The 17505-nt window shown below is 46.3% G+C and overlaps 1 protein-coding gene across 1 annotated transcript in view; it reads left to right on the plus strand.

The window, feature by feature from the left end:
• Nucleotides 1-17505, plus strand: part of LOC147027850 (ammonium transporter Rh type B-A-like) — a 63850-nt gene that overhangs the window by 21045 nt on the left and 25300 nt on the right. Inside the window, exons 6-8 of the mRNA XM_085877520.1 lie at nucleotides 1792-1929; nucleotides 2932-3065; nucleotides 15023-15207. Coding sequence (XP_085733646.1) covers nucleotides 1792-1929; nucleotides 2932-3065; nucleotides 15023-15207 — 457 coding nt within the window. The remainder of the gene's footprint in view (nucleotides 1-1791; nucleotides 1930-2931; nucleotides 3066-15022; nucleotides 15208-17505) is intronic.

Here is a 17505-nt window from a genome sequence, read left to right on the forward strand (position 1 = left end):
TGTTAACTAGAGTTAAAATAAAAATGTGCAATGGCTATGTTCGTATAAATCACTTGCAATTCATCAGCTCTGGTTGATTTGTGAAGTTCTAGAATGGGTTTGTCAAGCTTATCGATGCTTTTCAAATGAGAGCGAAGGTGCACACCCACATTCATCAGCTAGAGCCTCTTCCAATTAAAGAGGTACTGATTACAGAGTCTGAGATTTCAAATCATCAGCACTAAAAGTAGTGATTTTATCAAAGAAACTGCACTTGTTATGTACTAGTTGGAAAGCTTCTGCTCTCTGTTGGAACTCACAGGAAAAATTATCCATGATTGAGAGGAACGTGTTCACTGAACTGGTGTCTGGCATTCAGCTCTGTTTGTCCTTGCTGTCTGATGTCAAATGGCAGTTTTCTCCAACTCCATCAAGCTGTTGCGGTGTCATAATTCCCCAGCCCAGATATCTCTTGAGCGTCTCTTTCAAATCTGTCATAATAATTTCTAGATTCTTGTATGCAGCACCAGATTTAGGACTGTGGAGGCAAATGGGCAGTTTAGGACTGTGGAGGTCCAAGGGGAGTGATTGGCCAGTCAGCCTATGACAATAGTTCTCACTCCTCCCTACCTATAACAATTTGGATTTCAGAGCACAGCATAACGTTGTATCATTTAGAACACAAATCTGCATCATAACAATTTTCTTGAGTATTTTAGAATATATGCCTGCAGATCGAGAAAACAGTTTTGTGGAGGCCTCCATATTGTGGAGGCCCCTGGGCGATTTCTCAGTTTGCCCTGCCCTAAATCCAGCGCTGCTTTTTTGAGCTTGACAAGAGTTCCTGAGAGTCCAACAGCAGTCCCAATTTCTATATCGACACTCTGAAGGCGTTTGCTGGTCGCAGTTAATCTGTCGGGGTTGAAAGACGTATTCCAAGTGTGACCATGATGTATGGTCATGATGGCAGTCTCAAGACACTCCAAGTTTCTCCGCAATGCTGCAGACTTCCTTCGAGTCACTGGCTTTTCGGATATGTCCTCTTTTATTGTATCTAGAGCTTGAATGATCTCTTTTCCTGATTTTCTCAGACTGCAGCATGCTTCATCAAGTGCTGATCTTGTGGATAAATTTGTGATGGCATTTGATTTGGAGTGTGAGAGGATGGCATTTCCCACCTATTTGTAGACCCAGAGAAAAGGTGATATAGCTGTTGAATGGTCCCGAAGAAAAAAAAAATGCTTCCATGCAGCATTCAGCCAAACATGTTCCCACAACTGAAGTAAGGTCCGCAAAGATGTTGAATCGGTCGTTCTGTGGTTTCCTAATTGTGACCACAAGTGATTTAACCTTGAAAACATTACTTGAGGACCATGTGGGAACATGGTATGAAAGTAACCATTCTCTTGTTAAACTCCAAAAATCCAGGCTCACTGCTCACCTCCACTCATTTGTAACTCTTTTCTCTCACCTGTGGAACCGACTTACCCAGTCTGTTCAGTCACATTCTTCCCTTCAGGACTTCAAGACAGCTGTTCACCACGACCACAGGTCATCCCCCATCCATGCTCGTGATATCTTCCACTCCAAATGACCCCATTCCCAAGCATTCCTTCTTTTTTTTCAAAGTTATTGTAATTTAAGGTGATAAGAGGAAATTATTTGAATATGTAGCAAATGCGTGAGTGCCAATGAAATACACAATATGATTGAGTAATCACATTTCCTCAAACTTATGGCAATGAGGAGGTCTTTATGGCCAGTTGTTTGTGATTTCAATGTTTGAAGACACCAGCATTTGTTCCACTGCAGGTACACATCCAGAATGCCACGCTGGCAGGTGGTGTGGCTGTAGGAACGTGTGCTGACATGATGCTCAGTCCGTTTGGTGCCATGATCCTGGGAATGCTAGCTGGTTTCATTTCCACTGCTGGATACAAGTTCCTGTCGGTGAGATCTGTTTGCCAGGATGACCAAACACCAAGCTCTGCTTGGTATCAAACCATAACTTGTTCTTTGATAGCTGTACCATTTTCATACCACTAAGTGAACCGGTGCCAAGCCATATTGAATCCTGTTATGCATGATCGAATTTTAAAATGATAATATTTAACTGGGGGAGGAGGGGGATGTGTGGAAGGGGGAAGGGAAGAAAGAAAATAACAGAAACAATCCAACATTAATGGAGAAGTAAAATGACAAAGATGACCTCCTACCCTGCCTAACCTCACCTCTGAGCTGTCTGTACTGGGTTTGAATTCCAACCCCACCAAAACACTGTCATCCTGATGTTTCGCATGCAGGGTGAGACACAATGTGTGTGCCGTCCCTCGGATGGATGGTAAACTGGGTGTCCCATCTACTCACCTTAATTGGTGTACATTAAAGATCCCATGGTGTTGTTCGCAAAGAGTTGGCGATCTATTTCTGACACCCCCTCCTCTTCCTCCTTCTTATTTATGCAGCACATGGCTGCAGGCACAGCTGTGCCACTAATGCAATGCCCCTATTACCAGTACACTGGTACTCATTTTGCTAACCTCAGAAGGGTGATAGGCTGTCAACCCCACCTGGTGTTAATTCAGTAGCTGACGGGGTGATGGGACTCGAACTCAGGACCCTAAGATCGCAAGCCAGCCACCCTAACCACTAAGCCAACACCAGGCTTGTTGACACCCTGAACAAATTCCAAATTCCAAATCCCTGCTCTAACCCACAAGGAGGCACAGGATGGCCCCTGCAAGAACCGATGCTAACTCGCAGCCATGTGTTGCACACGAACACCAACAACAACGATCATGTCTAACATGGTCGACGTTTGTAGTTTTAAAAGGGCATCAAATATAGCACCGGTAATTGCCAGGCCCAGCTGCAAATAGCCTTGAAGACTAATCAGCCAAGTTAGCAGATGAACACTGGTGTATGCTCTGTTTTCATTTTCTGCAATTCCAGCCCGTGTTGGCATCCAAGCTGAATGTTCAAGACACTTGTGGTGTCCATAACCTTCACGGAATCCCAGGACTTATTGCTGCTGTGGCTGGAGCTTTGGTTGCTGCCATGGCATCTGAGGAAACATATGGCAAGAGGTAATGTCATTGAGAAAGTAAATGAACTAAAGTTCTTCCATCAAATAAGATTTACGAGGTGTGAAGGAGAGAGGAGATTGGAATAATATAAGTGTGTATCTGAAGCCAGGCATACACTCATGTGATTTGTCTGTGTCAAAAATTACCTCCACCACCGAAGGTAGACGGAGGTTATGTGTGCACCCCTGTTTGTTTGTATGTCTGGTTGTGTCTTTCTGTCTGTGAGCAGGATATCTCAAACAGTTATTGATGGATTCGGACGAAACTTGGTGGAGAATTTGTGTTTGTGACAGAGACAAATTGATTAGATTTTGGTGAAGCTCGGAATCCAGATCTGGATACCAGATTTTTACAGCACGTGCACTGTATACAATTGCACCGACTTTGAAATGTCCCCTGTGTCCCCGGTGTCCCCCCCCCCACCCCCACGTGCCTCAAGTGAGCCAATGAGGGCCGTCCGGTAGATGGCAGTGCGTAACCTAGACGGAAATGGCGACAATTGACAGAAATACCCGAGTATTTCAATGGAAATTTGTGAAACTAATGTATTATATATGTGAAAACCATTGAATGTATTGCTTGACGGAAAAAAAAAACAAGAAACGCTCCCCTTTCATGTACGAACGAACGAAAGACGTCATTTCCGCCCACCATGGCATTTCACGCCAAACGCTGAAAGCTAAGTTCTTCTTATGCCATCATTCTCTTTAATATTAGCCACATGCAAAATTGAAGGATTTCACTTGTTTTTAATTATTTTTCGCCATTGAGAGACGGGGCCTAAAACTATATACCACGATATCTCAAAAAGTTGTGGACGAATTATGACAAAATCTGGTGGATGAGTTGGTGTTAGGTGACAAGAACAAGCCGATTAGATTTTGGTTCAGATCCAGATTCAGATGTTACCTTTCAGTGGGAAACAAAATGTAAACTGTTCAGCCTGATGGAGGTATGCCCTCCACCAAGTGCCATTCCAGTTACCCTCACCAAAGGAGAGGATTTTGCATTTGGGTCTGTTTGTTTGTCTGTTTGTTTGTCCACACAGAACTTTCATGTTTTGCTCTGCAACCGCTTGTCAGATTGAGACAAAATTTTCACCATTTGTGTGACTACTCATTTAGAATGTTTTCATGATAAATATCACATCATAGGTCACGTGGTGTGGCAGCTATGTTGGAAAAGCAGAAAAAAATTTGGACTTCTGTTTCTCTGAAACCATACCAAGGAAAAAAATTGAAACTTGGCACATGGCAAGTACTCCTCATGGGGGAATGTGTGATTATTTTTATGCCATCATGCTTGCCTTTGTTATGACGTCATAATTGCATATGTAGAACGCTACATCCAATCAGTATGAAAAATTTTGAGGGTCATCTCGGGATAACATGGTCCACAAAAAAAAAATTTTGATGACGTCATCGGTCACGTGGTCCGGCAGCCATATTGTTTTGTTTTTTTTAGCCTTCAAAAATTGTCTTCTCTGAAATGGCTGAACAGATTGAGGTGAAACTTTACACATATGACTGCCTATGCATGAGGAACAAAAGGTTCACACATATGATGTCATATGTCACATGGTTTGGCAGCCATATTGGATTTACCCTGAAAGATATAAAAATCTTCTCCAGAATGACCAGACTGATCGAGGGGAAACTTCACACAAAGGTTCCCCAAGGCGTGCGTGTACAAGGTTTTTAAGGAATAATTGATGTCGCATGGTATGGCAGCCATATTGGATTTAAGAAAATATTAAATAATGTTTTCTCTGGAACTGCTTAATCAGTCAACATGAAACTTCACAACTGTGATTTAGTGGTGATGGGGAATACATATTTTAAATTTCAACTTGACAGAATACATGGTTTGGCAGCCAGAATTATTTGATTTTTTGATCTGGGTTTTTAAAAAAAAAATTATTTTATTTATTTATTTTTTGAATAAGGCCCACTTGGCTGTGTCTGGATGGGTTTGACGGTATTGGAGTAGCAGCCGAAATGCGAATCCTATCCACGTTACTCCTGATGACATCATCCTTTTTTTTTTTTCTTGTTGAGTTCCTTCTGATGCAGGACTGTACCAATTTGGTCTTCCATTTGATTTTAATTGAGTTTAATTTAATCCTATGCTGAATTCAATTGAATAATACCAAGAAAACGTCATGGGTCAGGGTCAGGTGTCTGATCAAAGTGGGGTTACATCAAAGTGGGACGTCTTGGTACCCGGTCATCACTTATAAAGTGGCAGTTCGAGTTATGTCTCTTATTACCTCTGCCACCGAATGTGAAGGAAGTTATGTTTTCACCCCTTTCTGTTTGTTTGTCTGTGTGCAGGATATCTCAAAAAGTTGTGGACAGATCCAGATGAAATATTTGTGGATAGATCCAGATGAAATATTTGTGGACAGGTTGGGTGTGTGACAAGGCCGAAATGATTAGAATTTGGTGAAGATCCGAATCCGGATATAAATATGAGAATTATTTAATTTTTTAAGTGATTCTTCACCATTGTGAGATTGGGCCATAAACGATTATATAGCATGATATTTCAAAAATGTATTGGGCCTGAAATGTTCTCATGGATCAGGCATTACGTGGTGGAGGAATGCACTCAACCAAGTGCCCTTCCAGTTTGTTCTGTTTTGCCAAGCATCGCTCTATGAGCGATTTTTCATCTGTCTGTCTGTGAGCAGGTATCTCAAAAAGTTATGCACAGATTCAGATGAAACTTCGTGTATCGGTTGGGTGTGTGACAAGAACGAACCCCCCCCCCCCCACCACCTTCTACTTCAATTTATTTCTGCCTGTTCTCCCGGTTCTACATAACCCTCCACCTCTCCCTCTTTTCCCAACATCTCCAAACTGAATCCACTAAATATAAAATTATAAATACCTTTCTTACTTTAAAAGCATTTAAAATAATTCAAAAATACATTCCAACCCAAATATATCTCCTTGAGAAATGTGACACTTGTTATTTTTATTCAAAACAATCTATTTCTCTTATTCCTCCAATTCTCAAAGCTTTTCCAAAACTTTGTCAGCTCATCTCTCAGTCCACTAAGTTCATCAACCAACCATCCTCCTGCATGTGTAGGTCCATGTTTCTCCATGTCTTCACCAAATGATCTTTTCTCCCTTTCCATAATCTTTGTCAGGTCAGGTCAGGTTAGATCTGTGATGTGCTACAGGTACCATGTAAACCTGTACTAACCTGTTCCATGGTCGGGTTGTCGGCGACTAAACCGTCTCCCCCACCAGGTTTTCTGGTGAGGAGGGTGTTTGGATATGGACACCCAGCAGGATTAAAAACAAAACCTATCAAAGGGCGGAGGAGCTCCTTGTGAGCCAACGGCCATCCATATCTAGTGCCCAACTGTGTCTGCGGACGTCCTCCTGCAGTTGGATTACTTTTTTATTAGGTTGGTGGCAGGTTTTGCACTCCGGCCACCGTAAAACCCTTCATTCCGTAAAACACAAAAACGCAAAGAAATCTGAAAACCCACTCCGTGGGAGTACCTGCTGTGCAGCTTCCCTTCTCAGGTCAGCTCACTGGATGAAGGGATTGGGGCAAAACCTTTGGGACCCCCAATCTTTGATGATAGGAGGGAAACCACGGGGTAACATTCCCGGGTCCGATTGCGCGAGTGTGTCGGAGTGGTTCTGAGGTGTCATCCACCAGACAGTGGTCTCCTTGTATTAACCTGAGGCGGTCCCTTCAGGTGGGTGCCTGGAATGTCCTATCCATAAGATAGATGATCACCTGTCTCTGTTATAATCTGAGCTCAAGCGTTTGGACATCGGTAATGCAGCACTCTCTGAGGTTTGGAGACGGGATTGCGGCGAGATCATGGTGGGTAGTTACACCTACTATTGGTCTGGTCGCTCTGATGGTCACCATGCCCAAGGAGTTGCATGTCCAATAAACTGACTCCAATGATAATTGAGGTAACACCGGTCAACGTGCGTATCATGAGACTAAGGATTCGTCACTCCTTAGGTGTCATTTCCCTGGTCTCTGTTTATGTTCCGACTGAGGCGAGTGATCTCACCGAGAAGGATGCATTCTCCGCCACACTCCAGTCTGGTTGATCAGTGCCACAGGCGAGATACTCTTCTCATCTTGGGGGATTTCAATGCATCGACTGGAACTGATCGGGATGGTTATGAGACGTGTGTTGGTCCCCATGGGTCTGGAAAGGTGAACCTGAATAGTATTAAGTTCCTTGACTTTGCAAGAAGTCATGGACTTAGGGTGGCTGGTTCATGGTTTCAGCGCCCACAAGGTCATCGCTGGACTTGGTATTCCAACGCTGGCGGTGTGGCAAAGGAGATTGACCATGTCCTCATTGACGGTCGTTGGAGGATGATCCAGAATTGCAGGGTCTACCGGAGTGCTCAGTTCCTCAATACTGACCACAGGCTTGTTGTAGCAACTCTAAAGCTGCACCTTAAATCCTGGAGAATGGTACCATCCCAGCCAAGGCTGGATGTTGGCAAGCTCAGGGATGAGGGAGTCGCTGAGGAGTTTGCGAACAGGCTGCGTGGACACTTTGGGGGTCTGGGTGCTTTGGGGGGTCCTGAAGAGTTGTGCAGTGCCTTCAAGACCACCATCCTTGATGTTGCCGGTGGATGTCTTGGAACTCACCGCAGAGCAAAGAAGAATTTTGTCTCTCAAGGGACACTGGATACCATTGACCAGAGTCGCAGGGCCAGGCTGAATGGCAGAGCTGAGCTGTTCAGGGAGCTGTGGCGTAAAACTGTACGTGCACTGAGGGTGGACAAAGAGGCCTATGTGCGAGGAATCTGTGAGGGGGTAGAGCATCACCTGTTGACAGGTGATTCTCATCCCGCTTACAGGGGAATTCACGCATTTCGTTCATCCAAGCCCATCCCTCGGAGCACTACAGTTCGAGCAGAGAGTGGTAGGCTCTTGATAGAGGAGTCTGAAGTGAAGGCCCGCTGGGCCGGTTACTTTGAGCAGTTGTACCAGGCTAATCCCCAGCTGTCGAGTTGGACTTCAAGGGTGTTACAATCCCTGTTGCTGACCCTCGAATCAACTGTGGTCCACCAACGCTTGTGGAAACACGGGCTGCAGTGAACCAGTTTAAACGGGGCAAAGCTCCAGGGTCTGTGGCATCAATGCTGAACTTCTCAAGGCTGGTGGAAATGCTGCACTCATGTCATTGCATGCAGTTTTGTGCTCTGCCTGGAACACAGGCATCATCCCAACTGATTGGAAGAGGGGCCTTGTTGTCCCTCTCTGGAAAGGGAAGGGTGATCGCCAAGACTGCAACAACTACGGAGGGGTGACGCTGCTCTCAGTGCCGGGCAAGGTCTTTGCTCAGATAATTCTTGATAGGGTTCGCCACCATCTGCTTGAGCACCAGCGTCCAGAGCAGTCAGGCTTTACACCAAAGAGGTCAACGATTGACCGTATCCTTGCTCTTCGTGTCCTCACCGAACGCAGACGAGAGTTTCGGCAGGGGTTGCTTGCAGCCTATGTTGATCTCTGTAAAGCGTTCGATTCAGTGAATCGGGATGTCCTCTGGAGGATTCTTGGTCTTCGTGGGGTGCCACCAAAACTGATCGATCTGATGTCTGAACTCTACTCTGGTACTGAGAGTGCTGTGAAGTGTGGTGGTACCATCTCTGACTTATTTCCAGTTGTTACTGGAGTTCGTCAGGGGTGTGTACTGGCCCCCACACTTTTTAGCCCTTGTATGGACTGGATTTTAGGGAGGATGTCATAGAGATCAAGCTGCGGTGCATCGTTTGGGAATGTCAAGATCTCGGACCTTGATTTTGCAGATGATGCAGTCATCTTTGCGGAGACTTTAGACATCCTTTTGGGGGCCCTCGAGGTGCTGAATGAGGAGTAGGAGCCTCTGGGATTACGGGTTTCTTGGGTCAAAACTAAGATCCAGGCTTTCGGTGACATCTTGGATGCTGCTGTCCTGTCTGTGCCTGTTTGTGGTGAGGATGTTGAGGTCGTGGAGAGATTCACTTTCCTTGGCAGTGATATTCATGTCTCTGCTGGCTGCGAGTCAGAAGTCAATAGACGTTTGGGTCGGGCCTGGGGAGTCATGGATTCACTGGATCATGGGGTGTGGCGCTTCCGGTACCTGCGCGGGAGGACGAAAGTCCGAGTCTTCAGGTCCTTGGTACTTCCAGTCTTGCTCTATGGATGCGAGACTTGGATTCTGACCAAGGATCTGAGACGGAGACTTAATTCCTTTGGTACCAAGTCTCTTCGGAGAATCCTTGGCTATCGCTGGTCGGATTTTGTGTCCAACGAGCAGTTGCTGAGAGACTCGGATGAGATTTGTTACCTGCATAGTCCGTGAGCGTCAGTTGTGGCTGTATGGACATGTGGCTCGTTTTCCTGACGCTGATCCTGCTCACCAGATTCTCTCAGCGAGGGAGTCTCATGAGTGGAGGAGGCCAGTGGGCCGACCATGTGCCTCGTGGTTGCAGCAGGTTGACCATCATCTCAAGGAGATGGGGATGAGCCTGGCATCTGCCTGGGGGATGGCCAGACGGAGGCCCCTGGAGTACTGGCGGAAAGTGGATGCAGTGACGCGCTGTTCTGGCACATGCTCCCATACCTGACCTGATGATATTTATCTATATCCGTTTGTCAAAGTTGGCAATTTGGAATCAGAACAAGCATCCACCCCGGCCACCCCACCCCCTCAAAGGTACATGTCCCCCCTTTCTGCATCTCTCCTCACCCACCCTCTCAATGCTTCCCCCTCACCACACTTTGTTTATGCTTCCCTCCCACCATACCCACTAAATGCTTCCACCTCACCCCACCCTCTCAAACTTTACCCTGCACCCCACACACTCAATCCTTCCCCTGCACCCCACACATTTGTTCCTTCCCCCACACCTCACTCACTCAATTCTTACCCTGCACTCCACACCTCAATCCTCCCCACCCCCCTCCTGCACCATTCTCTGTCCCATCTCTAACTGTGTGGACCTCAAACATCTTCGGTCTCTGCTCCAACCTAACAGATCTCTCAATCCAGGCCGCTGCTGATAAACTGGACATAATCTGTTGAACAGAATCCTTCCTCCCACATGATGTCCCCGACTCCTTAGTTTCCCTCCCCGGTTATTGTCTCCTCTGATTTGTTAGGCCTGAACCACACCCCGGTGGCAGAGTGGCACTTTATATCAATAAGTCAATTTCCCACTGTCCTTGTACTGACCTTATACATCCAAAACCCCAGGAGTACCTTTGGCTGTGAGTTCCCCTCCACTCCCTCCTCTTGTTTGTCTGTGTTTTACCTTCCTCCAAACAGACGACTCCATCTACATCTCTCTAAGAAAACATGGACCATCTTTGAACCACTCATCCCAACTCTCTCATCCTTGTATGTAGTGATTTCAATTGTCACCATGCAAATTGGCTGGGTGTTAGTACCTCTCTCACCAGCCATGGCACTTCAGCAAAGGACCTCTGTGACTCCATGAGACTGACTCGATCTGTGAACTTTCTTACCTCTCCCAATGGCAAATCCTCTCTTCTGGACTTGGTGATGACAAACTTCCCTGCAAATGTTTCTTGTTTTTCCTCTGATCCAATTGGGCCATCTGATCATATGCTTGTGAGAGTCAACATCTCTCTGACTATTCTCAGAGAGCTGCCTCAGCATCAGCAAGTCTGGGATTTCACTTAAGCAGGTTGGCAGGGATTGGAAGTAGCCATCTCTCCACAAGACTGGTCTCCCATACCTACTGCCCCTGACTCAACCTGGGAATTCATCTACAGAAAATAACATGCTGTATATAGTTTTGGCCTCATCTCTCAATGGTGAAGAATCACTCACAAGCCGACAAAATCATCGCATCCGGATCTTCACCAAAATTTAATCAATTTTCTTTGTCACAAACAAACAAACAGGTAGATAGACAAACATACAGATCCCCTTCATTGCAGACCTCAAAGCATACTTTCAATCATCAGCAAGGTCATGGAATCAATCATCACAGCTGAAATCCTTTCTTTTCTCCAACAGCCTCATCTCAGATTACCATTTTGGTTTCAGACGTCACTCCACCTTGAACATGGTGCTTCTACTCACCCCACAATGGACGGAGGCCCTCAATGTCAGAAATGAGATCAGGGCCACCTCTCTCGACATATGTTGTGCTATTAACACAGTCAGGCATCCCGTCTTACTCGCCAAACTCTCTGCACATGGCATCCTAGGCCAACTCCACACATGGCTTACTGACTTCCTCTACTCTCGTTGTCACTGTGTAACATTCAATGGGATCCTCTCATGTCCTCCACCTGTCAAAGTTGGAGTGCCCCAAGACAGTGTTCTGTGCCCAGTCCTATTCCTGATCTTCATAAATGATCTTTTTTTTTCTTTTTTTTTGTATACCTTGTCAAGGCTCATATGAGAGCTAACACACAACGCACAGCAAGGGGGGCATGAGATAAGAGGGGCATGGGAAGGACAAAACAGTGAGGAACAGAGATATTAGGAGATCTGTGGAAGGGAGAGGGATGGGGTGGGGAACATGGGGTATACAAGATGGACATTACAGGGACTTTCAGGAAGGTAAGTAGGGAATTTGAAGGTGGGTTTGGGTTGGATTAATGGGGGTAGAAAAGATCGAGGATTTGGATGGGGGAAGATAAGAGGTGGTCGTGAACAGCTGTTTTGAAGGCCTGGAGGGAAGAATGGGATTGAACAAAGAGAGGGAGTTTATTCCAAAGGCGGGAAAGAAGAGGAATAAAAGAGTGAAGGTGAGCAGTGATTCGAGAATTTGGTAGTTTTACCAGAAGGGGGTTGTTGGTGGATCTTGAGCGCCCAGTAGAAATATGGTGGGGACAAATCACAAACAGAGCGGGGGGGAGAGCAGAGAGGAGATGGTAGAAGAGAGAAAGACCACCGACCTGCCTGCGGTGAGAGAGTGAAAGGCCCAAAGACTCAGCCTCGTCGCAGGAGATACCAATGATCCGAAATGCCTTGGTTTCCACAGCATGAAGCCAAGAAAGGTGGGAGACAGGAGCACCAGCCCGGGCGGAGAGCATTATTCCATCAGGCTGTGGACGAAAGCTTTGTCTGTGGTCAGGAGCTCAGGTGGGCCGAGGCAGGTCTTTGCATGACAGAGGATTCCCAGTCAGCGACTGGCTTTGGAGGCCAGGTTTGAAATGTGGCTTTCCCAGGAAAGATCATGGCAGATAGTGAGACTCAGAAGCTTGAAAGAAAGGACTTCTTCCAGAGAATTGTTGAGAAAGTAGATGGGGGAGGAGTTCAAGTGGCCTTTCGGAGAGACATAGTGAGAGTGTGAGATTTGTCAGGATTGAAAGACATGTTCCACGTGTTGGACCAGTTTGCGATTTTACCAAGATCTGCAGAAAGCGAAGAAGCTGCTGCTTGCCGGTATGAGGGATGACAAATGGTATGCCAGAGGGTGAAGTCATCAGCAAAGTGAAAAAGAGGATTTTCCAGAGAGTCAGAGAGATCATTGATGAAAACCAGGAAAAAGAACAGGGCCCAGAATACTGCCTTGGGGAACTCCAGCCTGGACCAGAACAGGGGATGAAAGAACTCCATTTTGGGCCACACATTGACTGCAACAGGAGAGGAAGTTAGTGAGCCATGAGTGGAGATGGCCTTGGATACCATCGGAAGAGAGTTTGGTGAGCAGGGCAGGGTGCCAGACTGTGTCAAAAGCACGCAATATGTCTATGGATATGGCTCTGATTTCATTTCTGGCATTGAGGACCTCCATCCATTGTTGGGAGAGTAGAAGCAACATATCCAGGGTAGAGTGATCTGGTCTGAAACCAAATTGAAGAGCAGAAACCAGGCCATTGGAGAAGAGGAAGGATTTAATGTCTGAAGCGCTGATGGATTCCACAACCTTGCTTTTGTTTGGGAGAAGGCTGATTGGTCTGGAGTTGCAGGGATCTGTTTTTGCACCTTTTTTTATGCAGAGCGGTAATGTTTGCTGATTTCCAAAACTCTCTCTCCAACTCTCTGGAAAATCCAATTTATCAATTTGCTGATGCCTCCACCCCTCTACCATCCCTCATCCTTCGGACAAGCAAGCAGTAGCCTCTTTCCTCTCATCAGACCTTGACAATTCAGAAGCTGGTCAAACACTTGGAATATGGCTTTCAATCCAGAGAGATCGCACACTCTCACCTCTCTTTCTCCGAAAGGACCATCTGGCAACCCACCCCCACCTCCTTTTCTTCTTGGCTAAACCACCACACAAGGTTGGCATCTAAACCCAGATGCCGACTGGGCATCCTCCGTCGTACAAAGTCCTTCCTTGGCACACTTGAACTCCTATCCACCCACAAAGCCTTCATCCACAGCTTTATGGAGTACTGCTCTCCTCTTTATGCTGGTTTCCCTGCCTCACGTCTTGCTCAGCAGATGCCATGGAAACCAAGGCCTTCAATATTACCAAAATCTCGTGTGCTGATGCTGAACAGAGATAGTGTTAGATAGAACATAGACGTTCCTTGTGAGGGTGTTTCATGACGCCATCAGACTGGTCGTTGGTTTCTCTGTCTTCCACTGCCTCCATTTTGGTCTTGCACCCTCTGCTCTTTCCGTGCTTTGTCCCACCCGCCCAGGTTTCTGGAGGATGTATACAGTCCACCATCAACCCCCTTCTGGTGAAACTACCTAAATCCAGGATTACTGCCCACCTCCACTCACTAACCCTGACCCTAACCCAAACAGCTAACCCTAACCCTAACAGCTCAGCGGTTTGAATGTGGGGTATCAAGTATGCCTCACTATGCCTGGTGTTGCCTTAATGGTTAGGGTGGTGGGCTTTGGATCTGAGGGTCCTGAGTTCCAATCCCACTCACCTTTTTGAACTAATACCAGGTAGGGTTAACTCGGCCTGTCATCCTTCCGAGGTCAGCAAAATGAGTGCCAGCTTGCTGGTATACTGTGTCGGAGTGGCAACCCATCCAGGATTGTGCCCAATTGCCAAGGAGACTGCTTAAGTAGCACCAATGCTCTGCACAGTGTGGTCACAATCTCCTCCTCCTCCACTCACTCTTTTCTAGCCTGTGGAACCAACTTCCACATTCTTTTCAATCCCATTCTTCGCTCGACTACTGTTTACCACCATCTCAGATCATCCTCAATCTAAAACCATGATCTTTTCTACCCTCATTAACCTCCCCACCTCCCCCACCCATCCCTCCTCCATCCAAACTCCCAGTTTTCCTCCTTTGAGTTTCCTTCTGTGTCCATCTTGTCCACCCCATGCATCCTCTCCTGCCCCCTATTTCTCCCCACACCCATTGCTTGTCCAAGCCTTCTATTTTGGCCTTCTACTCTGCTATTGGTGTTTCCCCCCTCCTTCTCCTGTTCTTTTGGCATGTCTCTACGGTTCCTTTTGCATCCTGTTACGTCCTGATTTGTTCAGTGTACTCGCTCTTCCACGAGCCTTGACTATATATCCACCCCCCCCCCCCAAAAAAAAATATTAGGTTTAGGAGAAGACCTGGAGCTGGACCCAGATGCTGGAATTTTTAATTCTTCACCATTCAGAGATAGGGCCAAAAACGATATCTTGCATAGCACGATATCTCAAAAGGTTGTGGATGGATTCAAACAAAACTTAGTGGATGAGTTGAGTAAGTGACAAGAACAAGGCGATTGGATTCTGGTTAAGGTCTGGCCTGCCGATTCGTGGGATACAGAACGTAAAGTGTTCAGCCTGGCGGAAGTATGCGCTCTCCCGAGTGCTATTCTAGTTTGTGATCGTCATTTGTAAAATTAGTGCGATACACATTTAAATTAACGAACTTGCCATTTTGATTGACCATCATCAAGTCATGCTGAGGGACATCCATGCTCTACTGCAGTGAAGTGCCTGTGCTTCACCTTTCTGGGTTATATTGTCCAATCACCTGACATTCTCTCATTGTCTCATCCTTCCAACAACTTTCTCCAGCCTCTACCTCACCTTTCCACAGTTGATTCCTTCCGACAAAGACGACCCGGCATTCCTTGCCCTGCACGGAGAGTTTAACTCCATCAAACCTGGTAGCGGACGTAGCCCGGCCAAGCAAGGGGCCTTCCAAATTGCTGAGCTCGGTGTAACTCTGGCAATGGCCTTGGCTGGTGGTGCCATCACAGGTGAGAATCAATGCAACCATCCCTCAGTATCTGTGTATTCCAACATGGAAGGAGATCTACATGTATTGTGGTCCCATTTTACCATCCTTCTACATGAGTGGTGGTTAATCGCACCAATGTTTTGATATCTTTTTTAAATCCTTGTTTTTTGGTAAAGCTTAGACAAAATTGGGAATGTTAATTGGCATTAATTGCCAGTTAGCTTTTTTTTTTTTAATTGATCTAAGACTCATCCTGAAGCTTGAACATAAATGACATGCAGGCCAAAGACATCACTGTACTATAATCTTGAATGTGAATTCACAAACTAGAAAGCTCGAGGTCATTCGAGCAGCTTGGGCACAAATCAAAGTGGTTTGAGAACAAAAACAGTCAATAATCCCAATGCCATCTTGTGACTTGATCTTCTTGAACTTTGCTTCCTTCCAACTGTTAGGAAGTTCATCCCTGCAAGTATTTTTGAGAGGTCATCTCATTATTACATGCAGTAGTTTGGTGACTTGTCGCTCAGAGGGAGAGAATTTTAATGTAGATCAATAGGTACCCGGCTCGAATCCGGTAGCCCTCTGTAAACTTTTTAAACCAGACTCGTAGTGTAACGGTTAGAATGTCTGCTCTGAGTCTGAGAGGTCAGTGGTACGAACCCCATTCGAGCCATGCCAAACACTTTCAAAAATGGTTTGTGCTGCTTCTGTGTTTGATACTCAGTGTTCAAAAGGATAGAGCACACACAAACAACCACAGGTTGGCAATATGAGTGCAGGCTTTGATGTGCCCAATGGCCTCCTGCTGTGTTGAAGTTCCTTGTGAGGGAACATACTGTATACTAGTGGGGCACCCATGGGAAACCCACGGGCATAGACGTGTCTAACATTTGGACCAACCCTCTTCATATCTGATGATTCACACACGAAAGGGGGAGGGGGAGGAGAGGGGTTAGGGAAGAGGGGGGGAGAAGGGTTCGGGAAGGATAGGTTGAGAGGGAGAGGGGGGAGAAGGGAAGGGGAGGGAGAAAGGGGGAGGGGGAGAGGGGTGCGAAGGAGAGGGAGGATTTTGGCAGATGTGACGTCCAGTTTAACAGCACACACATCGATGGGGAGGGAGAAGGTGAGAGGGGAAGAGAAGAGGAGGGGAGAGGGGGGTAGGGGGGCTTATCCTTGGTGATCACAAATATCTCGTTATTATGACAGTACTGTTGTAGAATGAAGAACTATTCTTAATCAGGAAGGTGAGTGTCGATGTGCATTGGCGAACAGGTGGAACAATAGATGGAGCCAATAGAACGTTGATCAAAGTCTGCTAACCACAGTGGGGTTTCTCTGACAAAGGATCAATGGCCGAAACGTCAGCCTCTCCTTGCTTCGCACGGTGATGAGCACACCTCATTCAATGTCCTGTTCATATCATCCATCATTCTTCATTGCATGCACAAATTTTACAAAATCATTCGGCTCACATCTTCCTACATGCCCCATATATGACATAACTTGGAGTAATAATGTACTCGTAGACCTCCCCTTTATTAACCCAGTACTTGCAGGGACCTGTGGCAATTCCACATCATGTAAAATGTGACTTTAAGCCCTCAACTCGCCACACCCCCTCTCACAAACCCCAAGTCCTCAACTCGCCACACCCCCTCTCACAAACCCCAAGTCCTCAACTCGCCACACCCCCTCTCACAAACCCCAAGTCCTCAACTCGCCACACCCCCTCTCACAAACCCCAAGTCCTCAACTCGCCCCACCCCCTCTCACAAACCCCAAGTCCTCAACCTCTGCCTCCCAAAACCATGTCCTCACCTTCCGTCTCCCAACCCTAAATCGTCAATCCTCTCCCCACTTATACCCTTCAAATAACTTCTCCACCCATCACGGTTGCCTGTCCAACTCACAATCCCGTAAGATATGCGGAAAAGATATGTGACAATAAACAAACCAAAACCAATTATCTCCTTCCTGATGCATATATACACATCATTAAAAGGAAATAATGAACTCGGACAAACACCTTTTATAATGACATGGGTTTAAGCTCTGCTTGAAAGAATGCCACATAGTTATTTGGGTGGTGCATAAGTTAACAGACCGCTGTCTCGATCGATGAGGCCGATCTACACAAGGCCCCTGACACCTATCACCTCATAATCCTTCTTGCTGTCACTTTGGTAGTTTTACAATGAAGGGAAAACTTGTAGGTAGGACATCACGATTGTAATTTTTGATAGCTCCGAGGACCCTTTGGCTTTGCATCGCAGTGAGCACCAACATGGCGGATGTTATGAAATAGTGAGGGATG

Source organism: Eptatretus burgeri, chromosome 4 (genome assembly GCF_056783735.1).
Source record: "Eptatretus burgeri isolate ZD-2024b chromosome 4, Ebu_testis_v1, whole genome shotgun sequence".
In the NCBI taxonomy this organism is placed as follows: domain Eukaryota; kingdom Metazoa; phylum Chordata; class Myxini; order Myxiniformes; family Myxinidae; genus Eptatretus; species Eptatretus burgeri.